Raw genomic sequence first — 23,339 nt, forward strand, 5'->3', positions numbered from 1 at the left:
AATGAGCAAAACTGATTATTCCGGAAATCTGTACTGTATCAGCGAAGGCTTTTTCTTATTTTAATCAGTTCATAGCAGGCTTCCCCCTTGCACAGTGCTTTGGCAATGTAAATCAACACTTCATTTAAACTAGAACAGATAAAATCTGTCAAAGTAAGAGTACTAGCATTCAGCTCAGATAGTAAAAAATATATCGTTTCATCCAAAGTTGAACTTGCCTGAAGTAACTCGGTCTTTGCAAAGTCAATATGTGGTTTGATTTTGATGGATTATGTTTTTAACCAAGAAGTAATGTGCTGTTTCAATTTGCTGCCAATCATTTCGCGGTTAACCGGTTCTGGTTTCGCTGGTTTTGAATCTTTATCCTCGGACTGACAAAGCCTTGATGGTATTCCTGGTAGTTTCGCTTACTTGTAAAGGATTTTGACGCAGAGCCGGTCACCGAGATTGGTCGAGTTAAGTTTCCGATTGTTGAAGTGTTGTTGCCGGGAATTATTCCATTCACCGGATACTGCTGAAAGGAGAGCAGTCCTTAACGTGCGTTGCCCAAGCGCACACTCCGAGAGTCGAACCAGCGCCGCTTGATCTTGAAGTTTTTTCGTTCACGAAGTCACGGGCAAGCCAGCTGAGCTATCGAAGCTTTCCAGGTTTAACAACCTGTTTTTTTTAATGATGCATTGAAGGTAAATACCTGACTGTTGCTATTGTTTTTTTGTCTCGGATTTGTAGCTTTTTGTGTGTGCTTTGTAATTCATTGCAAGAATTTGCCTCATTTCAGCCTAAAATAATATTATAATTGTTTATAAAAGTTCAGAGTTCTTTTCAAACATGGTGTTACATCACATGGGATAAAGCACCATAGCCTACTGACTGCATGACCTGTACGGCGCAACATTTTTCACTTTGTTTATTTTTAGACCATGCTATAGGAAGCTGTGTAATGAATCAGTAGGTTTGTCATGACTTGTTTGTGAAACTGTAAAAAGTAAACGTGGCAGAATCATGGAAGTGTTAGTTACCAAGATCTTGATCATATTTGGGCTGCTATTTACAACATTGTTTGCAGCTCTTTTGCCTCTATTGTGCTTTAAACTTACATCTCGGAGAAGAAAGCGCAGACGACATTCGAGCGGGGAAGACACTCCGTTTTTGGGAGGCGTTTGGTGTTGCACAAAAAACAACAATCTCAATCATTTCACTACCAACAATCATGAGAACAAGGCCCCTCTTGATACTGGTAGCATTAAAACTACCTCTTCACAACGGCAGAGATCAAAATCTCGGACGAGGATGATCATGAGTATGCTTAACTGTTTTGCTGGAGGCATCTTCTTGGGAACCAGTTTCAATGGATTGCTTCCTGAAATCCGAGAGAGCTTCGAGGTTTTTGACATTAGATGGCCTTTGCTCACCGAGCGGTAAGTTGCTTACAATTAATCAAAAAACTTAACTAGTCGTTTATATTAAATGTTATAGGATGTTCTACTTGTGCAAATTAAGCTAAACTATCACAAGATGTATACAGTGACAATCTGCTTTTATTCCGACGTTTCGTCAATCAGACACGACTGACTTCTTCAGGGGGCTAGACCAGGTAGTGACTACCTGTCTAGCATGGCAAAACACAGAATTTAATGCCTGGTGAACAGCCTCATTCAATTTTTTAGTCGTTTATATTGTACGTTTTTTTCTATGGGTTCAGATCTGGTGGCCCATCGATGCTAAAGATGATATTGTGCGTAAATGCAAAGAGACTTCATGATAAGCATTAATTTAATCTTACATTGTTGTACAAGTACAAATTTTCTTCTTATATTTTTACGTTATACAGTACTTGCATTTTGCCTTTATGAAGCCATGGTTCATACAATTTAGATTTAATCAAAATTAACAATTGACTCTTTTAGCGGTTCCAAATATACTTTCCTACATAATGTAATAATTCTATTTGAATAAGACCCTTCTGATAATCCGTTAAAGGTGAAACAGGCTGTTAAGGATTCAGATAGTAATAATAACTATATTTGATTTAATGTAATAATCGTATATTCGGCATTAAAAGTCGTAACCAGTTTGACTTTCTTTCTATGGTTTAAATGCAAACGAATTTCCATGGGATAGCCGATATACAGTACAATATCAAAGTATAAGTCACAAATGCATCGATAGTTCAAAGTAGCGGATAATTTTCAACAGAAAACTGCAATCATTGAAGCGGATTGTTTGTCTGATGCCGATGAATAATTTATTTTTTGCTTTCTTTGGATAAGAAATATCATAACAGTAAATACAATTTACTTGTCTTGTACGTCATCTGATTTCATGGACATTGTAGCAATATCAACTGTTTACCAGCCCATATATACAAACCCAAACTCAAGTAGAGTCATGACATCGTTTAGAGCTGCTGTTGAGTGTTTTTTGCGCAAACACTTTGACAATTTTGAGCCGACTTCATCAATCTCCAACCTAACATACTTTCAACATCAGCGCACCACTTTACCGAGGTGTCCAAAATATGAGTTTTCAAACATTTCATTTGTCCTTTCGTTGGATATGTACTTACTGCACATGGAATAGAATTAACCATTGTTTGTTGAATTAACTTCTGATCACATGGAAGCAGCGTTACAAAACTTAACCAAGCGGAAGCAACCGGGATTTTCATAAGGAATATATCGAAATGACACGATAAGTGTTTCTCTTAAAATCATTTTTTCGATTGCAAATTTTAATTTCGGTGGCATACTCAAGCTAGCAGCGCTGACCTATGACTTGAAAGTTTTGCTCTCAGTTTAGTCAGAGTCGAGCCATAGCATGCAAGCTCAGAACAACAACGCTGCTTTTCAATTGTTGTTTTTTCTTTAATTTGACGTTTGGCAACGTTAATTTGACAGAGTAAGGCCGATGAAGTTGCACTCACAGCACAAAGAGTTTAAATTACTGCAACGTGGTTGTAATCCTCTCTAATGCACGTCAGAATTTCATCATCGTTTCTGAGTCATATCTTCGTAGACATGATGCCACTCTTTGACACAAACATTGTGGTAATGCCAAAGTGAGAAAATGAAACGTCATTATGCGTTGATTTGACGCCACTGTAAAACAAATTACGCGCTTTTGCACCTGAATGGCATTATTCTCCCGAGACACAAACGCAGCTCACACACAAAGCTGTAAGTCAGCATCCAACAAATCATTAGAACTTCGTTCTACTAATTAGGTAGCAAAAACCGCTCCACCACAATAGACTCATAAATCAACTTATTGGCATGCCTACGTGAACATATTTATTACCTGTCTATGCCCAGAATTTTGTTGCAGGCGTCACATAAATTTGATCATAAAACAAACATGATCACTTCAAATCTGCATTGTGTTTGTTTGTCAGTTCAATTCAGAAAAATACGACTTCCATCCTTTTTGCTTGCTACTGAAGTGACGTCATCGTGCTGATGGTTTTCTGGCAAAAAGGTTATGTTGGTAAAGGTTTGCAAACGTTGAAGCAATGTAGAATAACGGTTGTTGTCAAGGTTGAAAGTTTGGCAAGTGTCAGCAACAACACAGATTTTGCCTTTTGCCATGGTGGAATAAATGTTTCACGAACAGCCTATCAACTAACCAGCAGCTGTTTCCAATTGGAACTGTTCAAAACAAGTTTTTTATGACTTCAGCTTGGTAGGCCGTGTGTCTGGTTGGTGGCTGTGTCTTCGTTGTTTTGTTATGTCTTTTTCAACAGCAATTGAGTGGTACAAACAACAAAAAAGACGAAAATAGCGTGTATTTTGACACCAACAAGTGGTAAATCAAGAACAAGCTGTACCCAATCAATAACACCCATCTGTGGATTTGCTGACTTGTTTGCTACTACAACATATATGTGAGAAAAACAGTAGCGGTGGCGCAATCAAAGCTCAAAACAATTCATTTATTTACTAATTAAACAAACTGTTAACGATTCTGTTTTAAAGATATATGTTAGACTTTTCAACACGTTTCTTTCCGTGTGATCTTTTGTGCCACTGAATTTTGATATAATTGATTTCCTGAGACAGTTTGCAAATGTGTCTAGGCTCTCGTATCCATTAGGATCCACAGTCCACAACAACACGAAAGCGCATGCAGCTCTCATAAAGCGATTATTTTTTCACATTTATTCACTTGGTGCAGCCAAAAGTAAGGCAACCCTTTGGCATACCAGTGACTGCAGCCGCAGTTCATGTGAACGAAGTCTTGAAAGCAATTCGATCAATGCTTGATTATAGAATTCCTGGAACCAGCATCTTTTTACCAAAGGCTAATAATATAGTCAATATAACTCGTTTGGCGAGAGACGCTCGAAACCGCTTATTTATGACTGCTGTGTGGCTACCCTCCCAAACAATCACAAAATTCTTTTCAAAAGTGTGTTGATTCAATGCCGGTCCACGTAGAATAAATACAAATCTTGCTTAGAAGTTGCGGTGGTTTATGTGTCACCTTTTGACACTCCAATGGGCTAAACTTGGCAGTAATAAACAACATCGATGACGCATCTAATGTTTCAATTTTATTTTAACTTGACATTACATACAAAGACATGAAACGTATTTGTCGTTCCTTCTTTCTGTCATTGCAAAACAAAAACCTCCACTGGTTGATGAATTCATTGTTTGCGCAATGTATCACCTGATATGTTTTTTAAGACTATAGGCCTACTCCATAGAATGTGTGGGATTTTGACTCAACTATCTATGTTAATAGCGTTTTGAAGTCAGTGTGTTGAGTGATGATGTCATTGTGTGCGGCTGTGTGCACATGTCAAGTCACAGTCACTACAGTATCAACAACAACTTAATCAGGTCTTCACTGCAATCCAGTAGGCACAAGAACTGGTAATGCTATGCTTGTTTCAAAATATGGTGCAAGACATTCTTACCAAGTCTGGCAACATTGTACATAGTAATGGCACTGCATTTTCTTGTTTGCCATGACTAAATCAGATCATCACACTAGATAAAAGTTCTTGTAACCTACAAATTTCTTTAAAATATTGTAAAGGCATGTGTCAACCTCAGAAGACTGTGCTGGTTGTTCAAAGTGTCCGTAAATGCGACATATGACCTCGTTTGAGTTCCTGGATGAACCGTTACAGTTACACAATCACTCACAATATCCATGCTAAGGATACTTTGCTGAAAGCAGGAATTCCATCTTTGTGTTCTTGAACTTCTTTCTTTTCGACATGTGTCATACAGAATGAGAAACGCACTTGCTTTATGAACGCGCTTATTTATCAACAGCACTTTAATTGCTGCTTCAATTCATTGCTGGTTGCTGCCATGTTAATTTGCAAGCTCAAAATACATTTCCTTCAAGTCTCTTGTGAGCGCTGTTGGTGATGAAGGCAATAAATTATTTTTCTTTAGATGCAACTAGGCCCTTCTTCTGCATATAGCTTGCAGAAGCAGAGTTTGCATCATAAGAAAATATTTCTCAATATTTCAAGATCAATGTAACATCTACATTTATTCTTTGCAGCCCAGGAAACACATCAGCAGAAGCAGTATCGGAGCAAGATCCCATGCCCATAGCCGAGATCATTGTGGTGTGCGGTCTTTTCTTTATCTTGTGTGTAGGTATGTTAATTTGAAACACCTCCTGATGTTGTCTGAATTTACTCATATTTGATACGCATGTTGAATGTTAATACGACATCTCTTTACATTGTTGGTTGTCAGATTGGTGACAACATAAAATGGTTTGTTCATTATTCATACGTGGATGGTTAATGAATATCAAAGTTTAAAACTTGATGGAATTACCAATGTCAATTGCTGAAATGATGCAAAATCTTGCTTCAAATTTTGTGACAGTTTGAAATCCAACTGGCAATTGTAGTACTCAACCTTGTGCTGACGTCAGGTAAATCGCTCTTCCTGCACACGTCTGTAGACGTTGAATTAATGTAAAAACAGACGGATGTTTATAAGATAAGTAGCGCCTTCATGATAACGACGTCTTTTCGACAAAGTATTACCTGAGGCGAATTGATTACTACCATCACGTTGTGTCAGCATTGTTGCACGATGAATCAATATAATTGCAGTTCATTGGCATCGACACTCTTTGATCTAGTTTACCTTCAGGGCGTTAACAAACTATGGAATGCAAAGCTTGCACATCTTACATTTCCCATCGATTTGTTGTGGCATGTGGTTGACTGTACTTTGATTCGAGTGAAGGTTCAACCCAGCAAGCATGTACGCTTTTTTTAACGTTAATTCAGCGTATAGGCTACAGAAGTTGAAACAAACCAGTTTGTTTAGTTTTTTAGCTAGCAAACGTTGCAAAAAAGCAAGTTTTGCTCCACTTACCCCCAACCCAGTTTGTGCACAAATATTATGCAGACCATTGTTTTGTATCAGCAAACATTTAACCCATTTCAAGGAGTCAGTGTCTTCGCTTCTGATTTTGAGAGTGATGGCTTGTCTGTTTTAATATCAGGTCAAGTGAAACTGAAAACGTACTATTTAAGTTTTTCGTCCGTATGGAGTGAACAATGAACATCTGTTGAACTAAAAAAGCTATTACATCGTAAATTTAAAAAACGTGCTATCACTAAAACCCTTGAGGGCTGCAGACCAACAATAAAAAAATCATCTCATTATTATGGACAACCTGTTGCTTGTTCTCACTGTATTTTATCGTTGCTTGGTGTGAGTCATTGTAAATGAGTGAAATTAGAATATGCTTAATGTTGCCACCAGTGCGTTTGGCAGGGCTGCTTTCAAATCCATTCTTTAGTCAACAAAAATCTTGAAATGTTGAATCTTATATCCAGCGTACAATCAACACTCACAACAAGCGAGCGGTTTGAAGTAGCCTACCCAGCCAGCAAATTTGCGTTGCTGGGGAAAAAAGATGTAAAAAAAAACAACAGCAGTTGTTTGCTGATTAGTTGAGTGGTCGTGTGTTGGTTACGAATGTCCATACCTGAACATGGCAAAGCAACCGCATGGCGCTTTTGCAAATCATTGATTTGATTGGCTGCTAAATTGTGTAGTAATATAGTTATGTTGTTTTTTATTTGCAGAGCAAACCGCTCATTCGTTCAACCATTGGAGACAAAAGAAAAAGGCGCTACGTCTTGCAGAAGCCTGTACAATGGAAATGGGGGTTGTTGGAGCAGCAACCATTGGTAATGGAGACACCCACGTTCATCTCACTTCTAGCTCTAACACCAGTGGATCAAGTGACAGCATCGACGCGAAACCAGAACATGATCATTCTGGAATCCGTTCCCTCATGCTTGTAGCCACGTTGTCGCTGCATTCTCTTCTGGAGGGAGTAGCCATAGGATTGCAAGATTCAGTTGGAAGCGTTGTTGCAATATTTGTTGCTGTTCTCTTCCACAAATCCCTTATGGGATTCAGTATGGGTACCAATTTGGTACGTACCAAACAACCAGCTAAAAAAATCTTGGCAGCCGCTTTAATATTTGCTTTAGCCTCTCCTATTGGAATAGCCACAGGACTAATCATAAAAAAGTATGGAGGAGATGACCATGCGATTGTGCTTGTCAACGCCATACTGCAAGCAATAGCGACAGGAACCTTTTTATACATCACATTCTTTGAAGTTCTCGTTAAGGAATTTGATTCTCATGGTAATCGGTTTGCAAAAGTCTTGTCTCTATTTGTCGGTTACGGAGCTGTTCTGGGGTCGTTCTTTGCACAACACGGATGATTAAAACTTTGAAACTTCAGTCTCTTTTGTACAGAAACACTGGTTCAATTATATCTCCCGTATTAATGACACTTTGTTAAAGTCATTTGGCTTTGATCCAGTTGTACTGCGGTGGTAGCTCCCACAATACATGATTGAAAATACTGTGCCAGTATGGGTAGTCTCGACCGTCTATGGTTGTTCAGTGTCATAGTGCTCCAACGATGTTGCAATGTCTGTAGTGAAGAGTCTGGTGAGAAGAAATCAATCTCACCAACAGTGGCATCTTATCCAAACCTTCCCTTCTTATGTTAGAGAACTACCCAGTACCTATGACATGAGTTGAAAGTGGTATTCCAGGTCTTCATATTCTCACACAACTAGCAATTACTGTAGAAGCATTGCAATTGGCCTCCAAACAGCGCATATTACAAGATGTTCAATAAAGCACCACAGGCGGAATAAACCGGCGGTTGGTTGTTTATGGCATGGTTTATGGCGTGAACAGACGTTACAACGTGGTAGGAGTTTTAAATTACGAACCTTCCATAATCGATTGCATCCGTGTTCACTATCATATAACAATGATGTGCAATGTGCGTGGAACAGATTTAACTTGAAATAGATGAATGTGCGATATTCTCCAACCAATCTGTGGATTGAACCCCATCTGTGGATTGCTCTTACTTCAATAATGCTTGCTTTATACCGGAAGTTTTCCGATTTGTACCCAGCCAAGTCAAATCCTTTTTTTTTCATTGGCTCAATGTAACACATGTAGACGTTGAATTAATGTAAAAAAAAGCAGGTTTAGCAAGCTGGAAACAACTACTTTGTTCGTTCCGTTCGATTTTGCAAACTATTTTTATCCTGCAATTCATGACATTTCTTCCTATCAATTGAATGTACAATAGTGAAACAAGAATTTTAGAAAGTACATGGAAAACTGCATTGAATATTTTATCAGTATTGATTAGAAACAAATTTTCTTTTAAAGATTTGCCAGCTGTCAATCAAACTACAAACTTTTGTTTCAAGCTGCCAAAAGTTTCATGTTACTACGTTTATGTTGCCTTGCGTATTTCCGATTTGCTTTAACTATAGACCAACTGGTTTCTCGTGATGTCATTTTTTTTAAGAAAATGGGTATTGATTTTAATAAGATGTGCAGGTTGATAAAGCATGTGACTGTGAACTATTTCAACATTTCGATATCATAAAATTAGTGATTTTGCGTCACTGTAGACATCTGTGGTAGAAAAAAGGTGTCTGATTCATCCTTTTTTATGTGCTTTTGGACATTCAAACATCTGCTTGAACAATTGAGAATTTTTTTAGGCTAGGTCATGACGATCCTCAGGTAGATCATGACCTGGCCTAAATGACCTGACCTTCTTCTAACTCAGGGGTGGGCAAACTTTTTGTACTGAGGGCCACATTTGAAAAAATGTTGCAGCCGGGGGGCCGCACACTCTCATTACAAAGTAGGAAAATTTTCCCGGTGTGTAATTAACGCATATTCATATTAAATACAATTTTTGTATTTCACACTCAGTTACGTTTTAAGCTACGCAATCATCATCACATAAGTTAATGAGACTTGTGCAACTGTTCACAGTTTTTCACAATCTTCTGCAAATTGGGAGCAAGTTTGCTGGTAGATATCCTCATAACATCATGCAAGTTGGTGTCTGTCAGCAAAGACCTGTTCTTCGACTTGTTTATTTTTAAACAAGAAAATGCTTGTTCGCATATGTATGTGGATCCAAACAGTGTCAAAAACTTAGCAGCAAAGTTTTTTAAGTTTGGAAACAAATCGTCAGACAATGACTTGTAAAAGTCAGGCAGTGAATCTGACTTAAACTTCTCTTTCAAGTTATTATTTGCTTGCAAGTCCAGCAGTTCCAGCTGTAAATCCTCAGGGGCCGAATAAATTTCTGTAGTGAATGGAGAGCTGAGCATATTAAACTGCGGTTCCAGGTTCTTTAAGTCTTGGAACCTTCTGCCAAATTCGATAGCCAAGGTATCCAACTGAACTTTATACTTTGCTGCAAGTTCACCAGAAATGTTTGCTTCTTTCAGCAAAGGAAAGTGACAAAACCTGTTGTTACCAGCTTGTCTGAGGAACAATGACAGCTTCATTTGGAATGATTTAACGTGGACGTGTCGTACATCTCGTGTGCAAATAAACCATTGCCCTGAAGTTTTACATTCAATTCGTTCAACTTTTGCATGATATCAATGGCAAACCTAAAGTCCAACCTCCACTCTTCATCAACTATGTTCGTACTAAAATCACAGTGAATGCTTTTCATTTCCAGGAACATCACGATTTCTTCTCTTAGCTCCCACACTCTCCTCAATACTTTGCCCAGGCTCAGCCAGCGGACATGGTTGTGGTAGAGGACATCCAAATATTCAGTTTCTAAATCTGCCAGCAATGCCCGGAACTGCCTGTGGTTAAGCCCCCTGGCTCTGATAAGATTGACAACATTGACAATTGAATCAGTAACGTGCTTAATGTTCAGTGCACCTTTACACAGACTTTCTTGATGGATGACGCAGTGAAGTGGTATGAGAGCATGGCCAGGATGTTCTGCTTTGATCTTGTCATTCATCAACTTCAACAGCCCTACATTTTTTCCTGTCAAAGCACGAGCTCCATCAGTTGTTACACTTGCCATTTTATTCCACTCCAGCCCAGTTCTTGCAATACAGTTTTCAACAGCACGAAACAAGTCCTTACCAGTTGTTCTGTCTTTTAGGGACTCGACACTAAGTAGCTCTTCAGTCAGTTGAAAATTAGCATCCATTCCCCTTATAAATACCAACAACTGTGCAGTGTCTTGTACATCGGTGCTTTCATCCAATGCAAGCGAATACCACACAAACTGTTTGCTTGTATCCTTCAGTTGACTCATGAGATCGTCACTTATTTTTCCAACACGTCTAACCACAGTTCTCCTCGATAGGGCAATGCTATCCATTTTGGTTTTCTGTTCTGGACACATGATATTAGCTACGTCAGAAATGCATTCCTTGATAAACTCACCGTCTGAAAACGGCTTGTTCGTTTTTGCAAGTTTATAAGAAACCATAAAACTGGCTTCCGTTGCAGCCTCTTGTATGGTCGACTGTTTGGTGAAAACACTCTGTTGTTTCTTCAGCTTGTTCACTAGCTCTTGGCATTTCCGTTTTCTTTCTTCACTGGTAAAATTTTGTCCAAAGTTTGCGTGCTTGGTTTGATTGTGTCTTTTTAAATTGTACTCTTTGAAAACAGCCACGGACTCACGGCACAACAAGCAAACTGCTTTATTCCCAATTTCGATAAAATAGTATTTAACAGTCCATTCCTTATTGAAAACACGACTTTCGTCTTCAATCTTTCGCTTCTTAACAGCACTCATTATTTTAACAGAGTAAAAATATAAATCTTTTATTTTTTAACAAAAATCCTGTCGAAGTAGAAAACATTAAACTATTAAACTGTGCGTCTCAAATAACAATGAAAAGCTATTTTGAGGAAAGTAGAAGTACTGGTAGGCCTATGGTAGCCAGGGTTGCCAGATTGATAAAACAAAAAAGGCCAAATGCATTCCCAAAAAAGGCCAAATTATAGAAAAAAAGGCCAAACCTGAGGTTTTATTCTCTTTGTTGAAATCAGTGGTGTTTTTGCACTTACTTTCAACAAAAATTATATAATATTTACCCAGTTTCTATTGTTTTACATGTTATCTGTTAAAGAAGAATCGCTTAGTAAAATTCCTGAAAAAATGCAATCCATAAAATGCAAACAGATAGGCATGGAAACAATTACAATACAACTGAAATATGCATACAACATTAGGCTAAGCATCATCCTGTAGACTAAAACACCATTAACGTCCACCAGTGAGACCCTGGTGACTAGTGAGAAGGAGTTAATATTGGCATATCACTTAATGCAATATGAAATAGTATACAATATTTATACCCAATACAATTACTTGTAGGCTACATTAAACACCCAACACTGCAAAATCAGAGAAATCAATTGCATTTATGTCCAACATCCTTCCACAATGAACACTCCTTACTATTCTAGGAATGCTAGCGCCTCTGCCATTTCGTTACTGCTAGTTTCACCATAAACAATATCAGATGTGAAACGCCTTATCATTATGGCACTGGCAGTCTGGCATCAAAGTTTGTGCAACATTTTCCATTCAGCAGCATGTCCATTTGTATTCGCAAAATCGTTTCCAAAAGCTCAGTCTGCATTTTGTTTCGTGTTTTTTTTTCACTGCAGTAAGTAATGAAAAATCCTCTCTACTACTGCATTACTGACAGGGATGCAGAGACATGTTAAAGCATAGCTAGCAAGGTCTTTGAAATGGGCATGATGTAAAACGCTACACCAAAACTTTTCACTGTTGCTAGGAATAACCAAAAGAACTATGAAAACCAAAAGAAAAAAAGGCCAAACAAATGCCAATCGGGAAACTAAAAAAGGCCAAAAAAAGGCCAAGCGGCCAAACAAAAATTGTCCAGCCAAACACTTTTCAAAAAGGCCAAATTTCTGACATTTGGCCGTAAAAAGGCCAATCTGGCAACCCTGATGGTAGCCGCTACCGTATTTGTATTTTATGATCAAACAATTGAATCAAACAATGCGTGAGAGCATGTTGCAATACATGCGCGACTGACGTGTGTGTGTTTACGCACTGAAACTGAAGAGAAAAACACACTCGTAAAGGGAATAATATTTTGTCATGTAACCTGTTTAATTAAAACAATAAGTGATGAGTAGTAGTTTCTGCAAGTGCCGGCGGGCCGCATAAAATGGTCTCGCGGGCCGCATGCGGCCCGCGGGCCGTAGTTCGCCCACCCCTGTTCTAACTGAAGATGGCTATGAGCCAGTCCATCGGCGTTTTAGGTAAGATGTTAGAAAGAGGTTAAAACAAGTTTCCTTACAACAAAACTGCTGTTTTTATTTGATTTAAAGTATTTTAAGGAATGAAAAAGCAACCTGCTTCTTTTACGAAGGGATATTGAAATACGGTTCATATTATTTCTGATGAACATCCGTCATATATTTCATAGCACATAGCCTACTTTTTGAAAATAAGCATGTCTGAGTAATCGGCTTGTTTTGATGACTAAATTCTGTGTAATGAAGCGCAATTACAATTGATTGCCTGATTTGTTCCTGCATTCTTGAAGATTGGTGTCCGTAGTTTTGTTAGGGATGCTAATTGTTTTGATAAAACCGTTTGTTTTTGAGAGTATCAGTTTATCATCTACTGTCATCCTCTGAGTTACAAAGTTGTTTTATGATTGTTGGTTTTTGCGTCTTCCATTTCAAGAACTAAAATCAGATGCAACTTGAAAGATATTGTATCACCTTGCTTTTTCACTTGGATAGCAAATTCCCTTTTTTTTACAGTACGTTGTTTCAACGTCTGTTGACGTAATTGAAAAAGGACGGATTTTATCGGGATAGGCAAGCTAAGAAGTAGAAACAATCATGTCAGCGTCTGACTGAATTTTGCAATTTTTAATTCGTCTTCCTGTGATGAAAAAAAAATGGAATGAAATGTGTTTACTGTATGTATCGGGACTAGGTCGAACAGTTGTGGTTTTGTCTAAAACTTTAAAATGGCATTTGAAGCAAACAGATCATAGAAATATGTAATAGCCATTTTTCCATAATGCTAACTTTGAAGAGTAATTGTATTTCCAGCAATCAATTAGCTTTTCCTTCATTCTGTTTGTTCAGCATTTGTAAACAGTGTTTTTGAGGTAAATATCAAAATTTTTAAATCTGTTGCCTTCTTATTTCCTGGGCAACATTTTTAAACACAAACCAATTATTTTTGTTCACCTGCTTCTTCCTTGCGGTTAGTTTCAATGCAAACAAATCTTGCTTTACATTGATTTGAACGTCCACAATGTTTAAACCATGGACTTTAAACCAACGCAAAGATGATTTATTTGCTGACTTGAGATTCTTTTCAAGGACCTGCACACATTCCGTGGGGACGTCCTCATCATTTGTGTTTTTGTTTTTTTGCATGACTGCTGACATTGAATTGATGTAGTTGATTTTATTTTGTGTAAGCAATTTTACTCCCCGTTTGAAACGTACTGGCAAAATCTTTTACTTGCTGAGAGGACTACACAAGGCAAGATTTTGTTGTTTATGTGCAATCAACACTCGTTAAAACATATGCTGCGTGTAAACGTACCTTTAGTTATCAGGGAACTTCCACACTAAATCAAATTTTACCTGACTTTACCCGATTCTTGCGTTAATTTCTAACGCATGTCGAGACGTTTCGTTTTGGTGAAAATCTGTCCCAACCTGAGCTCACTCAACGAGCAAGAGTTGCTCTTTTACACGCAACCAATGCAAACTAACAACTTTCACTACTATTACTGTTAATCTGTGTGACACAAAGGAATCTTTATTGTTGATACAAACCAGACCATCGTGTTCGGTAGCAACAATCTTATTTCATTGCAAAGTGTTGATTCGTGTGAAATATCTTGATCGTAAATCAATTGCCAAATAAACTCTTTATGCGGCTGTGTCGCTGGACCAAAATTGTCAGTAGGAAAAAATGTTCGTTGTAGCTAGTAGAACTAAAAGTCTCGAAGTGAGCAGTTATAGCCACCGCAAGTACTATAAACAAACAAAAAAGTAATCAAGCTTTTGACATTGCTACAACATATCAATGCCACCTGATCTGCTGTTTTGGTTGAATTGCAACAATTTTTTGCTAAACTGCGGAAAACGTTGGTTCGAAATGACGTTAGCAACGCATCACGTACGCAAATTTGTTTTCTTATAGTTGTTTTGTGTAATAACCGAAAGATCTTGCATAACACATGTGGAACCTTCAATACGACATGTAGCCCATACATGTAGTAGTCGAAGACCGAAGTCAATAGCGAAAAAGAGCCATCTCAGTGACACCAAGCTCTTTCATGAATGCATCAATCTTTGTTGACGGTTGACTAACGACACACCATGACATGAGAACGTGGTGTAGTAAATTTACGGAAGAGTTGCGTGGTTCACGATGCAAACTCTCTTTCTTTCACCAGTGCAGCCCAATATAACGAAGAAATCACTTTCATCAACATGAAATTTTTTGACTTCGTCTTTAGTTTGCTGTGTAAATAAATCAGTAAACCAAGAAGACCGCTAAAGTATGCGCAGTGTTTTCATAACTGCGCAATTCCAAACTTTGGAGCGTTTGCTTGCTCGTGGTTCAGTAAGCTGTAACAGTAGCACAGTCTGCCATACATCGTTTTAACGCCGCCTAACGAACAAAATTTAACAAAACAAAATTTACTCTCAGAAATCGGTCAGTGGTCCAACTCGGAAGATAAAGATTAACAAAATGTCCACAAACCTTTGTCCGTGGTACAACTCTTAAACCACCCAAAGCATGGAAAGTATCTATTACAGCGACAGAGCCTTTCAAGCACAAACTAAAGTATCACTATCACAAAATGTTCTCCGCGACCGCGAGTTTCAATCATCTCAGGCAGTTCTTCACACCCTTCCTAACGCTTGTAGACGTCACATTGGTGTACAAAACATATTTTTCCCATCGGCGTTTGATAGAGTCGTAGAGATGAACAACAGAAAACCTTCACAAAACAAGCAGATGATGTTAGAGCGTTGGTATAATATCACGGTGCGTAGTAACAATGTAAATGCACCAAGACTAGTGTTTTGACATGTGAAATGAACTCATCGCCTCTGGTCAGTTGTCGTCAATTGAAATGACCCCAGTTGAACTCTGATGCTGAAATAAAAAACAAAGTATGACTCTGTCATTTTGTTTGTTGCACTGTCACTTGCCAATGAACAAAAAAATATATTGTACTTGTCAGAGATAAATAAAACCATTTTCAAAAAGCTGAAGATAGCCAAAAACAGGGGCTCTATCCACTTTTAGAATTCGGGGGGGTGATTTTTGGACAGTGGGCTAAAATCGTCATAGTCATTTCAACTTCTGGGGGGCTGCGCCCCCCAGACCCCCCATTGCAGCATCAGCTTCTTTCTGATCGAAGCATAGGGTTTCCAAGTCGTTTCGGAAAGGGCATTTTTGGGTAAGCAAACTGGTAGTCACTTAACAAGAAATATTTCTGGCACTGCAAATGAAAACTCGAACCAATCATAAACTACGTTTTTCGTGACGTGAAAAAGGGCGAAAAGAAGATGATACAAAGCAAATCAAGTGCTGGATTTTCTATCAGCTGTTTGTTTGTTTGTTTATTTGTTTTTCATATTTTTACCCTGCATTGCGAGAAAGCGGACTTGAACGCTATGCATCGGTGTACGCCTTCCGACGTACACCTGACCCACGCTGCAGCCGACTGCAATGTCTGTTTCCGGTTGTGTACTCTACTTATGACTTAAATTTGGTACTACCCATTACTCGAAATCGATCACTGAGTAGAGGCAATTATACTCATAGTGAAGTTTCTTCCCCAGAGAAACAACAGCAAGTGCGGGGGGGTGGAGTCGAACATACAGGCTCTCGACTGCGAGCCCAACTCGCTAACCACTCGGCCACTGCTGCCGACTAAGTTGGCAGCTGGTTGGCTTTTTAGGGGTTAGGGTTAGAAAGTAGTCATTTCATTGACGTGGGTTCGACTGCTATTGCTCTTTTTTCTTCTGTAATTACCAAATAAAGTTCAAAGCAAAGATTAACTCTCTGGCTAAGTGCGAGAAAGTCACAATTGGACGGTAGCCTCTTATAACATGTTCTGATTGGTTGGCGGTGTCATTCTAGTCATTTGCAGTGGCAGAATTTTTTCTTGTTAAAGTGGCTACCAAGCAAGCTAAGTTAAAACACAGTGTAAACGCCTGGCTTGTAGTTCAGGGTTGCCAAACCAAAAAATCATATTGAAATGAAATATATATTCATATTGATAAAAAATTCAAAATGTGCCAACAGCGAAAATATATTTTTCAAAATTTGATCAATAAAATATCACAAAACCTTTTCAAAGCCAAATGAGTGGGGGGGTGATTTTGCATTGATCACCCCCCCACTCCAATTAGTGGGGGGGTGATCACCCCCCTCACCCCCCCTTGGATAGAGCCCATGGCCAAAAATGAAAAAAATCAAAACCTTATCTTTGAAATAAGACTTTATCATTTTATTGTCTTTCACAGTATTTTTCATTTTAACTACTTTGTTATTTCATAATACCGGTAGGTTGTACTCAAGGGCGCGGGAAGTAGGGGTGCTCAAGGGGCTGCAGCCCCCCCTAGAGAAAATTCAGCCCCCCCCTGGAATTTTTAATAATTGTTTCAGCCCCCCCTAGAAAATTCTGACAATTTAAGGTAGGCCTACATAACATAATTTCAGAAATTTTTTCGAACACTAATTGCTACGATGAATCGAGTTCCTGTTACGTGTCGCGCTCATCATTTGCAATAAAGAGTCGTCAATCACAGGGAGCTATACCTCTCAGTGGCGGTGCTAGCCACCTTCCCTACTAACACGGCGGTACATCGTTTATTGGACATCATTCTGCAATATTTACATTTCATGCGTAGGCTACTTCTGAACATTACAATAATACATGATATTGCTTTGTCAAGTCTGACCGACATGACAGAAGATACCGTAGTGCAGCGTTTCTTAACCTTTTTTGACTTTAGCACCCCTGTAAACAGGCCTGACCAGTCTAGCACCCCCTAACTATCATTGACATAATAAGACTACTACAGTACCGACCAAAAGTTTAGTACAGGCCGAAATGTTGACATGCCTTCAGATCGCTGGCGATATATTTTGTAATGAAGTCTCTTGTTGTTTCACAAACTGAGCAGTTGTTTTAACGAAGTTGATTCAGGATTTGGTATTTGGCTTTCATTCACCAACAGAAATTCAATTATAACCATATGTAAGTGAATCAACTCTCTTAAAACAACAGCACCGTTTGTTAGGCGACAAAATATACAAAATATACCGCCAGTGATCAAATAGCATGTCAAAATTTCGACGCCGCCATTAAACTTTGGCCTGCACTATTGAAAGGAAAGCGATGTACAAGTTCAGTTCAGTTCAGTTCAGTTGTTTTTTTATTTCTGACCATCATATCAAAACAATACACATCAACATAGCAAAGGTCAAGAAAAAGGTAGAAGCGACAAAACGCGAACGTTAAAACGTGCTTGTGATCGAAGTAAGTTATTGAGTTGAAAAAAATTTGGCACGGTCGCAACACCTTCAAAAAAATTTAAGATATAAAGGGAAAATAAAAAAATAAAAAATGTTACAAAACAAATAAACATATATAGGCTATAACTTTATTAGCCTACATAACTTTAGCTGATATATTGAAGATTTGTATGGACAGTTGCTATGAAGATCGGCCATGGTGCGTTATCAAGAGTGCTGATGGTCGTAAGGGGAACACGTCTTGATGCGTTTAGCTCATAGCAAAGAGCAAGGCAGGCAAAGAAAACCCCACAAAGAAATCCTACCATGGGCAAAGCCATTTCAAGCGCAACGCACCAGGCCTTGCACGACTCACAAAATAGATAGGCTATAACTTGACGACATGAAAACAAATTGATCATTGTGTTTATTCTTCAAAACTACTGTCGTCATTGGTGATAAAAGAAATAGGAAAACCCGAGAATAGTAAAAGAACATGGACAAACTTAAGCATATTTAAGTTACCCAGCTGGGTATCTAGTTACACATGTATCAATGTGATTTCTGTTGTTGCTTATGTGTGACCAATTTCTCTATTCGAGGCTTCGTGTTTGTCAAAGCCACTCTCATATCGTGGAGCAACCCATGTTGAAGGCGGCTCCGGCCAATTGTTTTGATTTGGAGCATGGTGGAGAACGCCTTTTCACACAGGTAGTTAGTCGGAAATGGGACGATCAATTCCATTGCTGCTCGTGCCAATGCAGGATGTGCTGTCAACTGGTCACAGTTGAAATCAGCAAGCGGAAGGACGAAAGTTTGTCCCACAACCCTGATTCACCTGCATGTCAATCATAGCTCCTCCTTTAGTCTATTAGCCTATGATCACTCATGTCTGCCAAGAAGGCTGCTGTATCCACTCTGGATACTTTGCCATGGTGGTTTCTAGAAGCGAGAGGTGAGCAACAATATTACAACAAAACACCCACCAGATAAGTTCGCACAATCTACTCAGGATCAATTTGAGTATTTGACTGGGAGATGACTACAATGACAGCAAATCATGTAGGCTACTTCGAAACAGCAATCATTGATATGACAACTGCTGATACTGGCAGAATAATAAAAAAATGCAGAAAATTAAAATGGCATTTTTTGATATTATACTGCATGCATTTAGCACCCCCTACAGTCTATTCCAGCACCCCCAAGGGGTGCTAGCAACCCCGGTTAAAAAACGCTGCGTACCGTAGTGCAATGAGAGGAAACGCTCGTGCAAACATATTCGGCTTGGTAAAACAAGCACGCACGACGCGGCTTTATTTTGCGATTACCTGCAGCGGGGAAGTTTTTCAGCCAGCAGAAGCCGTCGCAAGACAGCTCCAAAGATCTTTGCCTCTTCAGCTTTGGAATCAATCACCACTCTCCGCGAACGGATCAAAAATCTCAGAAAAGATGAATCTGTTTCCAAGCTTGTGGAAGCAGCGAACGTCTTTGCGTCTGTCAATAACCTAAAGACGCCAAAGGATCCCCGAGTAAGCAAAACTCCAGCAAGATTTCGAAACACAGAGGAATCGGATGCTTTGTCGTCTGCGGGAGAAGGAGCGTAGAAACGGCAATACATCGAAGCCCTTGATTTGGTTCAAGCTGAGCTTGATCGAAGATTCGACCAGGCGGATCTGCTTACAGCAGCCAACAGAGAGAAGGTCCTTTTGATCTATGCAAACGGTGAGGAAAGATCTGATACTGCGATCAGCTTACCCAATGCCATCAGAAAAGATAGCCTAAAAACGGAACTTTATAGCCTACTTTGCTCAGCGATGTTGTAAGTGGAAAAACCGCAAACTCCGTTCAAAAGGTTGCTGAGATACTATTGCAACTAAACCCTCAAACACTAAATCTTTTCAAAGAAACGCGAAAATTCGTGGAGCTCTGCTTTTGCCTCTCGGTTTCGGTTGCATCATCACAACGTTCTTTTTCTGCTCTAAGACGCCTGAAAACGTGGTTGAGCTCAATGACACAAAAACGACTTAGGCTACGGTAGGCCTACTCATCTTGCGTTGATGCTTGTCCACCAAAACATTTTGAACATTGTTGATGTCAAAGAACTTATGACACAGTTTATAGAGAAAACACCTGAGCGAAAATCAATCTTCGGAAGCGCGTGAGAGCTCATTTCTACAAACTGTCGTTTTCATATACGGTAACTTTCTAATTTGTTCGTTTTCATTTTAATTTCCTGAACAGCTGCTTTGCTGTTTGCCGTTCTTCATTTGTTACAATTTGCAATGTGTGTGTTTTAGCGTCGTTTTTTTTGCCCAGGAGGAGACCGAATGCCCAGTTGTAAATGTCCCCCCATGTAAGGGGGGTCTGGGGGGCGAAGCCCCCCAGAAGCTGACAACACTACGACAGCTTCAGCCCCCCCTAGAGAAAAATAGTTCCCGCGCCACTGGTTGTACTCGTAATTTACAAACATTTTATAAAGCAAGAAAGAATTTGTCAAAAGCAGTGGTAAGCACAAAACTAGCGAAAGAAAATATTGTATAACATTTTTCCAAAAACAGTAGAAAACTGCTGTAAACTTAAGACAAATAACCTCGTAAATCCCCTCCTAGATGCCATTAGTGCTCACATTGAAGTAAACTAAATGATTTTACGAGAATGCATTGATTAAAATACAGCCTAACTCTAAGTAACTTCTATCATGCTAGTTTATTTAACATAGCTTGCTTCCATCAAAACATTGGTAAAAGGCAATATTTCAACAAAAAACAATGACGTAGGAAGGCAACGTGCGGTCAGTGGCGTAGCCAGAAAAAAAGTTTGGGGGGCCAATTATTTGACGAATTGAAGAGAACGACAAAGTGTTTGATTTAAGACATCGCTATCTGATGTGCAGTGGCGTATCCTGGTGGGTTAAGCAAGGGAAGCAATAAAGCTGGTGAGGGGTTAGAGCGTGCCGAAGGCACGCGTATTCTAGGGAGGTCCGGGGGCATGCACCCGCGGAAAATTTTTGCAAAATTACACTCAAATAATGGATTATAGCACTTTCTGGAAACACTTTCAGGGTAATATTTGTATGAAATTTATTAACAGATAAACAGCTATTAACTTATTAAAGGTAGCTGACTAGCTGTTACACTCAAACGGGCAAAAACTGCGGCTAAAATATTAGAAAACACAAAAAACTCAGCTACACAAAAACCCAACAGAGTAAGCGATTCTGAAATTGTTTCCACAAATTAGTTAAAAGAAGCGTAAATCGCGTAAACTTTGCGCGATTTACGATTTGCAAAATTTATTGGTGTTTTTCTGTGTGTCTAAAACAAGTCTTGGGGGGGTGTTAATAGCCAAATGTTTTAGAAAACGATATAAATTTATACAAATTATATTATATTTTCAACAAAGGGCTCAACTTCGGAATCCAAACTTTGAAAATATGGAGGGGGCATGGCCCCTTTCACCCCCTCTGGCTACGCCTATGCGTGCGGTGCCGCGATAGATTCTGAAATTCTTTGGTGTGCCGGAGATCAAAAAAGTCATCCCACTTCATGCCGTGAGATTACGAGAAAAACAAAAAATGTGTGCGAGCAGTGGACCAACACTCTACAGGAGTAGGCTACGGTATAGTGACTACTGATCATTTGAAAATGGCAAACGCAAAACAACAGCATATTACACACAGGAATGTGCAAACAATTTTTGACGGTTCTTCTGCAAGAGGATCGTCAGGTACAAAAATTCTTCGATAACTTAAACACTATGATGTTTGAGAGAAAATTTTGATATTTTTCAAAAATTAACTACCGTATATTTTTTCAATCTACTAGAAGTAGACAACCACCTGAAAAGTGGTTTTCTCTTCGTGACTACTGCAGGAACAATGGTTGTGCGTCACGACACATTTAAGAAGGTTCTGCTACACTTTCGTACAGAACATTACTGTCATCAAAGTTTATGATCTTTGTCTAGTTAAGAAGTCACATAAAGTATATTCTAAGTTTTAATTGTATGAAATTTCTTGAGAAGTAGAGCACACTGATCCGTTTGGAGAAAAGCCATTGAGTTCAAGCTAAGTTGCATTAATTTAAGAAAAATGTGAACACTATAATATAAACGACGACCTTTTAGAGTACATGTTAATTGTATGAGTACATGCATAAAAGTGAGACAAAGTCCAATTTGAAATTGTTCTGTTGTATTTTTTCAATTTTCCAATATTTTTCCAATGCATTTTTCCAATCAATACAATTAACATGTACTCTAAAAGGTCGTCGTTTATATTATAGTGTTCACATTTTTCTTAAAATTTTGATGCTTTTGTATCTGCTTTACGCGGATCCCCGATTGACTTTACGTTGATACGGGTTTAAAGTAATCGCCCCTTTTTTTAAATAATTAGTTAGAAGTATCTTGCATCCGCTAGTTCGGATCATGTAATTGTAACAGGAGGCTGGCTTGACTGGTCCCAGGCTTTGGCGTATGTCAGCTTGACTGACTCCATTGTTTGTTGTTTACATTTAAATACTTCGCCGAATGCTTAATATTCTCGTACTTTTTATTGTTGCAACTAAAGTTTGTCACTTTACTTTTATAATGTAGCCTATGACCTAATTACCTTCATAATTTGCATAAAAATTGTCATTATTACTGCTCGTAGACTAATTTCGCAGACTAATTTGTTTCTTGGCAACCACATAACATTTTTAGTCATTTTTTTTAAAGTGAACTGCTGTAAATTTTACTGTACTATGTTGTTAATAAAAGTTGTACTGAAGAGGGTTCGATACCCGAAATCGCGCGATATGCAACAGAAAAATTTCAAATTGGAAAAATACAACAAAACAATTTCAAATTGGACTCTGTCTCACTTTTATGCGTGTACTCATACAATTAACATGTACTCTAAAAGGTCGTCGTTTATATTATAGTGTTCACATTTTTCTTAAATTTTTGATGCTTTTGTATCTGCTTTACGCGGATCCCCGATTGACTTTACGTTGATACGGGTTTAAAGTAATCGCCCCCTTTTTTAAATAAAAGGTTACATTAAGTCGGTGTTTAAAATTGCTGATTTCTCAGCAGAATTATACATTATGTAATTTTTCATGTCTTAAATTTGTGGTTATGTAGCGGTAGCCTACACATGTGAAGCAAAACTTTTAGTGCAACAGTTACCTTCAAAAAAAATCTGTACGTAAGTAAAATGTCATGCTCTTTTCTTGAGTTAATTTCAAAAGAGAAATTACCGTACATATTTTAAGCATTTTACAGGGTAATTTTCCAGAATGCAAACTTACGCCCAGCAATGATTGATTAATAATAATAGCTATTTTCAAACTAAGAATACCTCACTCACAGACAATTCCTCACAGACTTAATTATAACAGTTTCGTATATTCGTAGATTTCTGAGGACGAAAATGTGAAGTTTTGACTAACTTGTTGTTCCATCCACTGACTG

General features: G+C 38.6%; 2 protein-coding genes across 2 annotated transcripts; one reads left to right on the forward strand and one right to left on the reverse strand.

The window, feature by feature from the left end:
- The first annotated feature begins 921 nt into the window (after positions 1–921).
- LOC145774466 (zinc transporter ZIP3-like) lies at positions 922–13,875 on the forward strand. Its single transcript, XM_082585725.1, has 3 exons — positions 922–1,418; positions 5,521–5,618; positions 7,076–13,875. The coding sequence occupies exons 1-3, from the start codon at positions 1,003–1,005 to the stop codon at positions 7,726–7,728; spliced, it is 1,167 nt and encodes a 388-aa protein (XP_082441851.1). The 5' UTR covers positions 922–1,002; the 3' UTR covers positions 7,729–13,875.
- LOC145764692 (general transcription factor II-I repeat domain-containing protein 2-like) lies at positions 9,846–11,114 on the reverse strand. The gene has a single exon (XM_082576347.1). The coding sequence runs from the start codon at positions 11,112–11,114 to the stop codon at positions 9,846–9,848; it is 1,269 nt and encodes a 422-aa protein (XP_082432473.1).
- Positions 13,876–23,339: the final 9,464 nt, after the last annotated feature.

The sequence above is a fragment of the Aplidium turbinatum genome, chromosome 1, assembly GCF_918807975.1.
Source record: "Aplidium turbinatum chromosome 1, kaAplTurb1.1, whole genome shotgun sequence".
Taxonomy (NCBI): Eukaryota; Metazoa; Chordata; class Ascidiacea; order Aplousobranchia; family Polyclinidae; genus Aplidium; species Aplidium turbinatum.